The sequence below is a fragment of the Haliotis asinina genome, chromosome 1 (genome assembly GCF_037392515.1).
Source record: "Haliotis asinina isolate JCU_RB_2024 chromosome 1, JCU_Hal_asi_v2, whole genome shotgun sequence".
NCBI lineage: Eukaryota > Metazoa > Mollusca > Gastropoda > Lepetellida > Haliotidae > Haliotis > Haliotis asinina.
This window is the reverse complement of record NC_090280.1, coordinates 55,919,499-55,934,649: the sequence shown is the minus strand read 5'-3', so window position 1 is coordinate 55,934,649 and position 15,151 is coordinate 55,919,499. Positions and strand designations below refer to the sequence as shown.

At 41.4% G+C, this 15,151-nt stretch overlaps 1 protein-coding gene across 2 annotated transcripts; it reads right to left on the bottom strand.

Moving 5' to 3' along the window:
* LOC137281190 (uncharacterized) lies at nt 1-10,830 on the bottom strand. Of its 2 annotated transcripts, none has more exons than XM_067812321.1 (4): nt 10,515-10,830; nt 6,836-7,028; nt 1,885-2,908; nt 1-878 (listed from the first exon to the last, which is right to left on the bottom strand). In XM_067812321.1, exons 3-4 carry the CDS (start codon nt 2,295-2,297, stop codon nt 32-34), a joined length of 1,260 nt encoding a protein of 419 aa, XP_067668422.1. In that variant the 5' UTR covers nt 2,298-2,908; nt 6,836-7,028; nt 10,515-10,830; the 3' UTR covers nt 1-31. The 2 variants fall into 2 exon arrangements, with proteins under 2 accessions (XP_067668422.1, XP_067668415.1); XM_067812314.1 differs by lacking the exon at nt 10,515-10,830 and adding an exon at nt 7,597-7,957.
* Nucleotides 10,831-15,151: the final 4,321 nt, after the last annotated feature.

Here is a 15,151-nt window from a genome sequence, read left to right as displayed (position 1 = left end):
GAAAAAAAAATATTTTATTCATCATATTTTATCATAAATGAATTTGTTGTCGTCTGACTTTTGAGAACTTGTACATTACTCCTACCCGGGAGTTCGGGGACCTGTTGTTGGAAAATTTCTTGAACTGTTCAATCTGGGATGTATCCCTTTTGGAAGATTTTTCTGTTTTACATTGTTCGGGATGCGAATGTGGTGATGACACAAAGTGCGCATGGTTCCTCTGCGCTGCAGAACGATGTGCTGCTTCTGTGAAAGAATGATGGGCAGCATGGTTGTTCAATATTTCTTTCATGACTGACTTGCTGCACAATCGCGGTCTTTCCTTCACTGTGGTCATCTTGAATCTGGACGTGGTGGAGGCTGACGCTGACCATGCACGAGGAATTACAGACGTGGAGGGAGAAACCTGTCTTGATTTCACATCCGGGGCAGCGGGAGTCATGGTTACTGGAGACTTCTCAACATCAAGGTTTTCCTTACCTTTAGTATTAGAGTCTTTCAATTTAACCCTGGTTTTTGGTGTCTCTGCACTTAAACTCGCACCAGAAGACCGCAACGGAAACGCAGACGAGACTTTCCTCACAGTCTTGGGTGTCGTCTGCTCGTCTTTGTCGAGCACAAAACTGGAGCATGTCTGGAGATGCTGCGGAGATTGTGTAGGTGTACGCGTGGTGTCTGGGCCGTGTATCGACCTGTACTCCTCCCACGTCAGATACAGACGTTTGGATTGTTTCAAGTTTTGGGAACAAGGGGCGGACTTGTTCCTCTTGGCAGACGACAGGTCGGTCTTGTGTCGTCTGGTGCTCACAAGGAGCGTCCGAAACTCGCTTAAGCTGGGTCCATGCTCTGTCAGATCATTCAACAGGAGGCTTCTGTTGCTGGGAACGTAATGATAGTAATGGTAAAATATGAAAATGAAAATGAGCATCAATCACAAATATTGATAATGCTTACACATTACCAGGAACGTATACTCAAGGTTAATCAATGAGTAGGTCACATCTTAATATTAAATTACAAATCGTGTGGTAAATATATTTTTGACGTCATTTTTATAATTTCTGTCATCAAACTACAGAATACCGCTTTGAACAATATTTTGGTTTTGTCAATGTGAATCAGAATGACGTTGAGAACAAAGACTGAAGTGAAGTATATGTGAGAAATTGACCATTCAGACGTTAACGTCAGTTCGGGCGTGGCGCTGAGAAACCAAATCAGGACGAATCGTGATTCGATCCAGTGATCACAGTTCTCTGGAACGCCTAGGGGACGCAACTCTGGTCCGCAGGTTGTCTCATATTAGGCTGTACACACGTTATGAGACTGCTTTCACCACAGGTATGTATCATTACGAAATGTACATGGTTATTACTCGTACGTCATCATAATGTATGCATCCGATTTACACGTACGTCATCACTTTGTACCCATTAGATTTAAACGCACGTCATCACCATATATGGATAAGATTTACACGTACGTTATCACGATGCATCCATTACATTTTCGTGTATGCAATCACAATGTATGCATTAGATTTACACATAAGTATTTATGAATCAGATTTGCGTGCACACCAATATAATGCTTGCATTAGATTTACACGTACGTCATCACAATGTATGAATTAGATTTACACGTACGCCATCACAATGTATGAATTAGATTTACACGTAAGCATTTATGAATCAGATTTACGTGTACACCATTAAAATGCTTGCATTAGATTTACACGTACGTCATCACAATGTATGAATTAGATTTACACGTACGCCATCACAAGGCATGCATACACACTGTCACAGACTGCCCATCCATAATGAACATACAGTGTATGTAAAAACAAACTGCCTCTGTACAAGCAACCCATAGTATACATACCTTGCGTCATCGGACGCCACACTTGCTACCTGGATGCCCAGGATATGGGGGTCCATACCGGTGTGACCTGCATCACCCACTGTGTGGTAATATCGATACCTCTGCATGTATTTGTCTATGTTGTCAAAATGACTGAACACGTATGGAATGCTTCCGTCACCTTGTGACCCTCCCAACTTTTGTCCGCTCACACTGGCCTTCACCTTCTTTTGTCCTCTTTCACTCGGATCACATCGGATCCTATCATAGACTTCTAAGAAGCTCTGAAGTCTCGGCTCTTCGCCTATACATGGTGGACTCTCCGATGTTGAAAGGAGGGTTTTGGTTGCAGCGGAGGTGGAGAAGCGGCAACCGTAACTGTAGATGTTTCCACAACCTCCGTCCTCGGCCATGCTGTCTGATTGTGACATCATATGTTTGTCACTCTCTGGCGTCAGGGTACGAAAACGTCACAATAGCACAGACATCCTAAACGACGTCATCTCTTTATGACGTCATTTGAGGTTTATGGCAGCAAAACGTGGTCCGTGGGAATTTTTCACTTGAATCATTCTGTAACTCGATCAAACAGGTCGGTTTGGAACATACTCCCGAGTAGATCTGTCGAAAAGGTTTTGGAAATGTTCTTACAAACCAACGCCCTTATTCTCGAAATGTTCAAAGTCCTAAGAATTCTTAACTTCTTAACTTAACATTCGCAGCCAATGTGTTAAGAATGGGCTTACTAATTTTGTATGGCTACAAACGCTTCGAGGTTAGCTAGCCAGAAGACACAAAAAAGACACGTCTTTTAATTGCTATGACCGCTGTGGGGGTCACTACAACTAGTAATGCAAACTTTGTTGGTCTCAGCAAGTCATTAAATACATGACCCTTTCGGTTTCATTACGGCAATGTTGCCAGGATGCGAAGCGGTGTTGATATTGATATTGTCGCCTCAGGTATGAAGTCCAGGTCACGAGAATAACGCCAGCGTCGACGAGCTACTCTGGGATGTAATACGATCCTCCGATCAATGATACACCTGTAAAGCGAGGCAACTCATTATTAACACTTTGCCAGTGGTCATGCTATTACATAATCAATACATGTAATCTAGTTTCAATGAATCTTCGCGTAGGCATTGTTTTAGCAATAAAGTACAAATTCTGGAATTTAAACATGGCATCAATTCATCAATGGTATTCATAAATATACACTTTTTCCTTCTGTCTCTGTTCTTTCACGCCGCCACGACAATTTTCTGTAAATTTGTTAAAACATGGAGTCTGTACCTAACAACAGCGTGTTTCAAGCGCGGAACCAGCCGTTAGTCAAACAGTGTTATATAGAGGTGTACTGCATTATTCTCAAAATTGTAAACCTACTGACCGGGAAATGAATATGAGAACACGTTTATGATACGTCCACTGTGAAGACAGGGTGAATTACAACACTCTGGTTATGGGTCACAAAAGCGTATTACTCACCTCACTCCGGGCGGGTGTTTCATATTTAAGAGACGTGAAGTAGAATTTGCAATCAAGTGGGGAATAAATTCAACCACACAAGTACATATTACGACATTAAGAGCCGGTCGATGGTAAACCTGATTACTACATTTCCCTCAAAAGATTCGAGACCGCGTTACAAGAATTTGACTGGTATTCCACACTGAGGTACATTAAATAATTTAAGAAGGACAATGTGTTCAGAATTTTAGACTCCTGTTAATATTGTTTTGGAAAGCATATTCAATTTGATAATGTAAATTAAACGTCCTGTAAATTCCTCTGAGTGACCTGTTATCTGTGAAGCTGACAAGTCATCTCATATATATTTACATGAAGTGGGAAATTTAATGACGATAATAGGATTCTGAACAGGACCAAACCAGTCGCCTAGGTTGTCGTAATAACGATTTTTTGTGAACATATACCGTGTACAACGTTTTTAAAGAAGAATAGAGAAAAGAAACCAGGTGTGGGGTTTTTGAAACTGATATGATGATGTATATCATGAACGTATTCGTTGTATTTGAAATGTTTGGATCCCATAAACTCATCTGTGTGGTGATGAAGCTTGGCGTGAGAGCCAAAGTACTAAACCCGACTAAGCCAGATACTTTAAAATCGTTGAAGAATAGTTGATATTGTTAATAACATGTGTCAGTTATCAGTAAAATGTCCGGGGTATCAATATCACATAATGCACTTATCCACCTGCACTAAGCCATTTGTTGCAAGATATGTAAATATAACGTATGTCCGCTTGAAATATGTTAGGCACCAATAGAATATCCGGGGTATCAACCTTACCATATCCTTAATCCACCAACACAAAACCACTTGTTGGGAGATATGATTTAACAACAAGCGGTTTATGTCCGCATGAGGATATGTCGAATTGCAATAGAATATCCGGTGTATCAGTCTCAAAATGCACCTTATCCACTGAGACAAAACCAATTCTTGGGAGATATGGATTCATAACAACTGGTTGTGTATCCGCTTCAAGATATGCTAGTTGACAGTATAGAAATTCCAGGGTATAAGACTGGCAATATACCAAAGCCATCAGTCACAAACACAGCTTGTTCCATGTTCGTTGTCACATGAATATCCGTGTCATCAATCAGAATCGTTTTCGCCATGTCACACTCCAGAGAAGAACTCGCCGTACATTCCGATGTGACGAAACCAGTGTTGACATGCTCAGCTTAAAGTCGTGGTTTGTTTTGGCTGCAGGGTTGAGAAGGCATACTAATTTATCCTGCTACGGATAATCACGTATTTACCAGTATGTAATCCGTTCTAAATGGTGGTATTACATGGATCTGATGAGGGCTTATCCGCTGACAACAACCATTAGCTTTATAGTTGATGTTGTGAGCATATCAATATTAAGCGGTCAGACCGATCGGTTGTGACAATTAATGACAGGAAACGACCTCACTTCATTTTAATTATGCTGAAAACAACAAAAGGGCTAAATTAAAACCCTTCTCAATATTTCAACGTACTGTTTCTATTGTTGGGCGATAATGTTAGTACAGTGAGTGAGTTTAGTTTTACGCCGCACTCATCTACATTGCGGGTGTCTAATAATAATCGTCTAGACCAGATAATCCAGTGATAAACAGCATGAGCATCGATCTGCGCAACTGTGAACAGATTATATGTGTCAACCAGGTCAGCGAACCTCCCACCCGATCCGTTAGTCGCCTCTTACAACAAGCACAGCCACCTTTTATGGCAAGCATGGGTTGCTAAAGGTCTATCCTACCCCGGACCTTCATGGGTCGTTAGTATAGTGTTATTCACATTACGTATATCTGGTACCTGTATTGCGAATGCGTTGTCTTTGTTTAACGTAAGTAATACGCTAGAAATCATTATTAACCATAAACTCTTTGTTTGCGTATTTGCTTTGAGCTATATGGATAATAACGTCAGTATTATGTCATAATGTCATAACCAACACGCAATGTTCCATTAAGGCTAATGTTACACCACGTACACTCGTTTGTATGGTGTTATAGTCGCCAGTAACAAGTTCTGTACAACACGCGCACGTTAATTTCATAGGAAAATATTACAACACGATTACATAATCGACGTTGAGTTGCGAGAGTAACTCGGTTGAAATGATCAGTCGACTGTGGTAAGACTGAATAAGTGAATAAGTGTTGTCAGGTAAGAGAAACACAAAAACGAACCAGAAAGATAAACCCTGACGTTTGCATGTCGAGCACCAATTACCTTCTTTAGACATGCATAATATGTTAATCTGAACTGATTGGGATCTTAATAAAGCTTGTTGCAAACATATGTACGATGGACGTGAAACCAGTAGAACTGATATAAAGACATGTGGTCTCTGATTATGGTTATCATTACAAGGCGACGTAATTCGACATGCAGAGTTACCTCCTTTATGTGTACCCGAAACGTATGAGCGCGAGTTCGAATCCCGGTTCGATTTGATTTCAAGGTTTGTCAGTTTCATGCCCGTGTACGGGAGGGGGGCGGGGGTGGTGTGTATGTGCGCGCGCGCAAAGCATACATTCTCCACGTGCGTGTGTGTGATCAAAGCGTAAACGTCTAAAAATTGCCTAACCTTGGGATTTCCTCCCACGTGAAACCAGTCCGTCAACGTCGGGAATACATGTACTCTAAATTAGTGTGAAACTCATTTCACACACACTAGAATTTAGAAAGACTTACGCTATTGTTACTGACATGAACCAGGTTTTACACTTATCATATCCTAATAAATGATATTTCCTTTCAATGATATTTTTCAGTATGTCCAACCATCTATCTTATGATTTCCAATAAGCGACACTGTATGCCTGTATTTGAACTGTTGTTTGTCAACGCCTGATAGCCAGAGTACACCGGCGTGTGTGTATAATTGTGTATATTTGCTGATATAAATGGACACGCAATCTAAGCCATACGTCTTCGTAAACTAACACCCTGTAATCACCACAAGTGTTCGATGAAAGCATACATTCTCCACGTACTTAAAAGTGTCCGTTGTACGTGACTAACACCTTGCCTGACATTGTCACATTTCTGTCACCAATCTTTCACTAACACCAAACGCAAGTGTTTCTCGGGCATTTACGATGTAGTTTGATGAATTGCTCAAATGTACTTGATCTAGACGTGATTAAATAAGAAATGAATAAAACTTATCACAACCATCGGAACAGATTTCACTTTACCTGGAAGGAATGTTTACGGTAGAATGGAATCTCAACTTTCCTTTACCATTTTGAGCAAAAACCGTCTGCAAATAAGGATATTTTAAGACGATGATAGTATTAGTTTTTAGTATTCTGTGGTGCAGTTAAACAAAGGAGAAATTTAACATTGTTGAGACTCACCTCCAGCACGTATCAAGGACTAAAATTAATAATTGGTGAAACAGTCAATCTAAGAAACTCGAAAAACATCCACGTTACCTGTTTCGTATCCAGTGCGGAGTGATCGGATCCGAAGCAGTTCTGCTGGTTTCCAAAACTGGTTTGCTTGGGGTAACGTGTTGCGACGTTAAACTGGGAATCCTCCCTCTATGACAGCTACATCCGGGCTATCAGGCGTCAATCCCACTTGAGCTGTGAACGAGGTCACACCAGGTTCCGTAACTCACGCCATCTGTAGACAAGTGCTAATTAATGTTAAACAATTGATCAGTTGGCCTCGGGAATTCTGAGGCGTGTTCCATTTAACACTGATAATCATTTCTTCACATCGTGCTGCAAAGAGAATCACCTATGAAATAAGGTTAATAAGTTCCAGTTTGGTGACGGTGAATTGTGTTTGCGTTCTTGATGTGGAAAACCGTCACAAGAATTTTTCTTGGCCTCACTTGCTTTCACAAAGTCATTCTGTTGCAGCCTTAAGGGAAGAGTCTATTATGAATGAGCTGGGATCACATAAAACCAGTTTTACCACGGCGGTTCAGCTTGATATGGATGTGAAATAGGAGAAGGAACAAGGCCTTACGCCGCAGAAATGGACTGGAAAGTCAAAATGGATATAGGCCTCGAGTGTGTACCACTTCGATGAACCCACGAGCACGGTTATAGAGTTGACAAACCTAGAAACCCAATCGGGACGAAACGGGATTCAATCCAAGATCAGAGGATTCTAGCACGCCCAAGGGACGTAACCCTGAACATGCGGCGAATTAAATAGTCGAAGAAGACTTGCATACCATTACCTTGGGTATTCTCCGCTTGGGTCCGCTTCGATTTACAGAAACAGATGGTTACTCCAATCGAGAAATGCTGAAAAAGGTTGGTGGTCGGAATAAAAACCATTCCTCTAAAACGTATTACGTTCAGGCCGAGGAATCAAATAAGGAATATGTTGGTTGGAGTGTTGTTGGAATTTCCAAGTCGATTCTTCCCAAATCGTTCAAATGTTTATATTGTCAAATAAAATATCTTGACTGAAAACGTCGGCGACTAAATGTGGATCGGATGGTCAACCTGGAGAAGCCATGCCGATTGTTGTTGTCCCCCTATGGGGTGAATACCTGTTCATCTGTCTGTCCAGACACGTGATATTGTTTGAAGATTGTTGGCAGTTTCGTTGAACGAAATTCACCCTCTCAAAGAAAAGCCCGAGCTTATTCAAAATAATCCTCTAAGAACGGCCGGTCTCAGACAAGATTGCAAGCTTAAATGACTCCGTGTACAGTGTAGGGATCATAGTCGTCTCCCCACGAGGTCTCGCTCCCTTTGTAGTTGACAATCTTGTAACAGTAAATATATATCCGTGAAAATCACATATCACCCCGGTGGAGAGAGTCCGTCGACAAGGTGGACTACTAAATCCTTTCTGTTTGACGCCAAATACAACCTACAGCGAATGAACGGCTTTAAAAGGATAGGTCGAGCTTTGTTGTGATTTATTATCGTCAAATCTATCATAATATATTCACAACGTAACTCTCAGGCTTAATTCAGTTTTATCAACAATGTCTGCATGGCACCATAATCTGGGTGCTGTACACAGAGACAGTAACATGCAGTCGAAAACGTTGTATAAGTGGTAGACAGGGTCGAAAACGGTATTAGCACGGTCCGAATCCACCTGGATATCTTAAAGTGCCACAATCATCATAAGAGGGTGATAAAATGACGATTGGTTGTCACAACGCGTCATCCATCTACATTGAGGTATGGGAGAAAAGTGATAGTACAGGGACAGTTTTCACCACTGCACTGACTAACCTGTATAACTGCGATAAAGAACTTGACCATCGGTCAGATCTCCTTGAACGGACGCCGCGATTGTATTTGAAGCAAATATACGTGATATGAAAGTAGGAATCTGATAGGTCATTTGGGTTACTATTCATAACAGCCACTGGTGGCTATTTCGAGTAACGAAATTTGAAACCATACTCCTAACAAAAACTTAAGCAACACAAATGTTTAGTCTCATTTTCATTTATTGAAATTGCAAATCATGAAATAATGCAATAGAAAGGTGAAACATGTACACACTATTAACAATGATATTCAGCAATAATAGACTTACAAAGCACCAAAAGCATGTACCCGTGAAACAGTGATGCCAAATCTGCTGCATTGATGGAACAAAATGTTAACATTAAGGTTCAAGTTATATTAGTTTTGGACAGCGAATCAGTGTTCAATAACGCATATGATCACCTTGAGCACAAATACAGGCTTCTATGCGTCTTTGCATGGACCAAATGAGCCTTTAAAGTGACTGTTGTGGATGCCCTGCTATTCTCTCTGTAACTCCTGCTCAAGGTCATCCAGAGTCTGGGGGTGACCGTAAACACGAATCACAATGATGTCCTAAGTATTTCAAGGAGGTTAAGATCCAGTGACCTTGCAGACCAATCTATATATATGATGTTGTTGATCTAAACAACACCATTAACAACTCTTTCTCAGGTATTATCACCCATGGACGTGCATTATCATCCATAACAAGGAAGTTGTGTTAAGGTGATGTTGTCAACGGCATCAGATAAATATATTTGACAGTCTCAAAAGGTTATGCATTCTTTGAATATTTACCAAATCGCTATCGAGATAATGATATTATACTGAAAATACTTTATGTTTAATTTTTGGTTGAGAGGAGTATAGTAAAACAAGAGTACAAACAGGGCTTAGACAGGACAGTAAACTCCTTGGCCTCTGAAAAGTGACCTGACCTGACCTGACCTGACCTGACCTGACCTGACTGTGTCGCCGTGTCCCGATAACGTGTATCAGTGCATGCCCATGCTATCGACGCCTAGTTTGATGTCACATATTTTGATGTAACATTCCCCCAGATGTAGAATGATAAAAGCGCATCAATCACATCCTAGCGTTGATCGTTTATTCGTATCCTCGTATCCGAGTGTCGTGGGGAGATGTTCACTATATCAGTCACTGGATTATATAGTATAGTCAAGACTCGATTACTCACTGACCACCATTACATAACTGGAATACTGCAGAGTCACTGTAACCACACGACAATGTTGCGCCAAGCGACCATGGAAGACGTTGACGTTCCGCTGTGGTCGCTGTACATGTATAAGATGGAAAGTGCACCCTCGACTGCTCACCCAAGACTTGACACCCGGACAGCGATACAGCTGGCCATTGAGCACACTGGGAGTACATTTAACAAGCCTGAGTGAAGACTAAATTGAACAATAACACCAGGGCACCATACAATAAACAATGCAAACAAATTGTTGAATCAATGTGTCTAATATCCACGATGAACTGCTGACGTGACCTGGGAGAGTATTCCATTATGATATATCAAGATCAAGTGTTACTTAAGATCTTCCAGACCCTCTGAACTAATCGATGTCTACCTCTACATAACAGGCCGTGCCGGTTAATAAATCTATGTCGTAAACTATATGAATACAACGCATGCGCAATATTTTTAGCGCTCCAATGCCGAGAATGAAAAGTTCTGCGGTAGAGTGTAAAGCTGTGTGAAGGTCATTTCTAGTAAGAAAAACCTCTCTGCGATCTTGTATGAATTGTGTTACATCGGCTTAAAACAATAATCGCTCATTTTTAGCGTCATGTTTGCATGTGCACGTTGATATATTCTGAATAATTAATTACATGAAACAAATCTCACCTTAACTGATTTTTTCCGTGAGTCACGGCATTCCCTTGTGCCCCTGTGTTCGTAGACAGCAGGGTATGTGTCTCACCCGAATATAACTTTGTTATAACGCCCTCAACACAATCGATCGTTTACCCAGAGAAATCGATTTGCGTGATGATTGATTGGAGTCATTCGGACCACACCACACGGGCTTCAGACAACACGGGTCATCGAACTTAATAACGAACCGCGCCAAAACTGGCATTGCCTGGAGATCTGATTTACTGAGATTTACGTTGAGCAAAATGATGAATCGTCAACGACGTGAACGATGCGGGTTTTCCGCGACGTTCCAATGCTCTTACCGGTAACTGTGTAACGACTGAGAACGTTAAGACGTGTAAGTGTTGTAGACGGGGGTCTTTGTGTAATAATCCAGGGTGACAATTGGCTTATACTCGACCCCCTGCTGTGTGCATGACACTTATAAGGTTTTACACACAACACATATGGAACCAGAGCTAAGGACCGTTCTATAAAGCTATCTCTGTCGATCGCAACTCCATGCGTCAATGTAGACCACAGGCAAACTGTAGCGCAAATGGGCTGCGCAGCATAGAGAGAATGACTAGTCTTCTTTACATGCTAGCGAAGCGAGCAAAGGTTGGTTACGTACTTTCCTCGCTTCAGTTCGACAAATATTTTTCATAAGAATGAAGATGTTTATGGATATCAACTTCTTTATTATGAGAACACAACGTTTCGGAGTTAATGCTTACTCCTTCATCATGTGGATATTTTTAGCGTCATATTTTTCATGTCAAAATAAAATATCCCCACCATCAAATGTATAAACCCATTTCTCCATTGGGTTGGAGAGCAAAGTACGTTGCCAACCTTTGCTAGCTTCGCTCGCATATAAGAAGACTTGTTATATTCTTTATGCTGCGCAACCCCATATGCGATACAGTTTGCGCGTGTGTGGACTTCTGACAATCGGGCCCTACGTCACAAAGCGACATTTGCGCTTAGATGGTAGGAACTCCCCTATCTAAAAAATTGTAGCTTTGTAATGAATTTGAAAGCGGTCCGTTCGACTAAGCAACCTCGGCGCTAAGACGGTCGTGCATTTAATACATAAACCTGATGCTAAGGTAACTCTAGAGAACGTGGCTCGTTGTACAAAGCAACCTTAGACCAACGACTGGTCTCAAGTATAAGAGTTACCTTAGCACTAAAATCCCTTACTACAACGACACCCAACATGACACCACCCTTGCTTTCTACTTAAGGTGAAACAAGGTATAACGTCATGTTAACGTTTTAGAATGAGTGACGTAGTTAATTTAGTTTTACCCCGTTTTTAGCATATTCCAGCAATATCACAACTGGGGACACCAGAAATGGGCTTGACACTGCGTTCCTGTGGGAACCAGACTCAAGTTTAAGACACATGTTGTAGCTACTGATTCCAGTCAACCAGGCAGGGTATCAACTTCACCATCTAACTAACCATCTAACGAGTTTAGGTATGACGCTGCCTGGGATCGAACCATCCTACAGCTCTCCGTACAGGAACGCTGGCCGCTGTACCACGGAGGGGGTCACTTACTAGGAAACTAGGAAAGTCAGGGATATAGCCGTTTGTAGTCTTTTAACCGTAGTACAGAACTCTGCACTCGGAATTGCCGCGCCTCAGACCAGCAACTCACCTTATATGTTTTCAATACCAAGCCCAGAGAGTTCCTGCAATAACCACATCAACTTTATTGAGCGGCGTTAGAGTTATAATAATTATCTCCACCGAGAGAGCAAAACAGCACATGACCAATCCAAGGAAAATTATTTGGAAAATTGATTAAATACCTTCATGTACAAATATCCAATATGGCAATAAAGTGGAAAGCATTGATTCATTAGACACAGAACTGATCACTTTAAGATGGCGGTCTGTTTGATCTTCGGTCAAGGACCTCAACTTGCCTTTGGACACAGTTGAGTGTTCTCGCTAAACATCATACCAGACCTACCCAGTTCTGAAGACACAAGAAAAACACTCTCAATCAATCTCAACACTGATAGTCGATATCAGGGTATTGCACTTGTGAATACTACTCAAAAGAAATTAAGGATGAGTAGTTTCTTTCATATGACTACACTTAGTCTAGGCTGGTGGGTATTGGTACGCATAACCTTCCATCTGTGTGTTTACCTGTCAATGAGTAGTACATGCAAACAATTAATGGAGAAATACGGTCGGGAAATAAGGCGTGTGAATGGAGATAATCGTGACCCGTGTGACCCAATATTAAAAGTAATTGGAATATATACTTGTAGGTCTAATAGCCTCAGTGTGAAAGTAAACAAATAAAGACTGTTTCTCTCTGACTTCAGCTCCGTACATCTAAATTCACTCCACGTGACTAAGTGTCTGTTTGTTTAACCTGCTCTATTTTATTCACACCGTTAAAGATCCGTTTTTCAAGTGTGAATATAGTTCGCGTCGCGAGTGACCCTTGGATGTCTTTCGAGAAATGAGAATAAATTTCTAAAAATGAACCAAAATGTAGAATCATTTGGCACGTCGAGATTGCATCAGCTGTTGATATATGCATTGTTCTGGGACCTAATTAATTATTATTTTCTTCTAATTGCAAAGTTCATGTAGGATGGGCATAGGTTCCGGAATATTCGATGTGATCTGATATATAGTTGTTTTAATCTGGTAGGCGAGTATAGTTTTACGCCGCACTCAGCACTATTCCAGCTATTTGGAGGCGGTTATTAATTGGTCGAGTTCGGACCAGACAATCTAGTGATCGACAAGCATAGGTTATTGAAGACCATTCTAACCCGGATCTTCGTGAGTTTTCATCTGGTGATAATCTCAGCTGCCTCGGCACCAGTTATATTCCTTGGTATCACCAGAAGGCCATCCCCTGACAAGATCTGGGTTAGAGTTCATATTCAGCAATCGAAGCTTGTCACTTGAGTCATCGTTCTTGGGTGAGTAAGTTTATCAAACACACTCTTGAGATTCGAACTCAGGCCTTCGGCCTAGCGAGCGAAATGTTTCTATGGAGGTAAACGCTATCTTGTCCCATGTCTTGTGTTCGGGATTACACCTTCTCTGTAAAGTACAGATTACTGGTACTATTGTTGGGTTGAGTCGCACCCAAGATTCGAACCAACATCAGCCACCGCAGATTCCACAAGAGAGCGGCTGGCTCTGAGAGTTGAGGTTCGAAAGGGACTAACCCCCTAAAAGTACTAGAATCAGTACTTTACCGAGAAAGTGTAATCCAAAACAGAGTATAGGTTACATTTGACCATTGTCTAAATGGCACTGTGTTAAGGTTACCACGTCCGTTCTATAACCTGTCTTCATATCAACACTTGACGCGTAGTATATTGTCAGACATATATCCCGTCAGTGTGAGGAAAATTCAAGCAGACATTACGTTGACGTCAGTTTAATCACGGCTGTTAGCAAAACAACACGTTTTAAAACTCTAATACTCTAAACGTGGCTTACTTACCAAGCGGACGTGATGTGCTAGTTGAGCCGCTAATCCCTCTATCCAGTACACATAAACCCTTCACAATGAGCACTGCCTGCAAATTAACTAGCCAACACCGATTTGCCCCACAAAGCATTCTTGTGGAATGGCCCTGCATTCAAAGTCAACCAGTGATAATATAGCCATTCGTTGTGTGATAAAGCCGTGGAATATTGTGTAGTGTAAGTTTAAATAGGTAATAAATATATTCATACCTTCCATGAATTCCTAACCTAAGTTCACTCAGTTTAATGTCGCCGAGCAAAACTTTCCTTTCAACGGTACAACTAACTTCGGTGAGCACAAATGTACTGTAAGAGCCTCAATATGTGGCACTTCACGCCTCGTGTTAGGTCATGGCGCTTTCTAAACGATTCAAAAGCAAGGTTACCAGTAGTTGGCTGCAGAGAGTTCTGTTTCTTTTCCTTGAAAGGATCCGCTTATTTTTGTGTGGAAACTCAGTTTTACGCTGATTTAGATCCCTTATTTGTTTATTGTTCCAAAACCACGAATAGAAGCGTTGACGAATCCTATCACTTATGACCTGTCATAGCTTCTGTGATAGGACAGTTCACCTTCATAAGAAATGTGCACCCTGAGCGAGTTTAGGTTTACGCCGTACTCAGCAATATTCTAGCTATATGGCGGCGGTCTGTAAATAATCGAGTGTGGACCAAACAATCAAGTGATCAATAGCATGAGCATCAATCTGCGCAGTTGGGAACCGACGACATGTGTAAACCAAGTCAGCGAGCCTGACCACCCGATTCCGTTAGTCGCCTCTTACGACAAGCAGAGTCGCCTTTTATGGCAAACATGGGTTGCTGAAGGGCTTTTCTACCCCCGGATTTTCACGGGTGTGAGCGACAAGGAAATGCTAAACAAACTCATTTCCTAATGAACATGGTTTGCCATGTTATGACCTCTATGCGGGAAACATACAGGAGGGGGACCAGAAATCGGCTTCACAAATTGTACTCGTGTTAAGAATAGAACGAGCGAACACTCACGCTCTTGGCTACCACATCGTCATTAATTTAACCAATAACTACACTAACTTCTAAATGGTATCCTGGGAACATCTGTTTTAACTATTAGGATATTTAA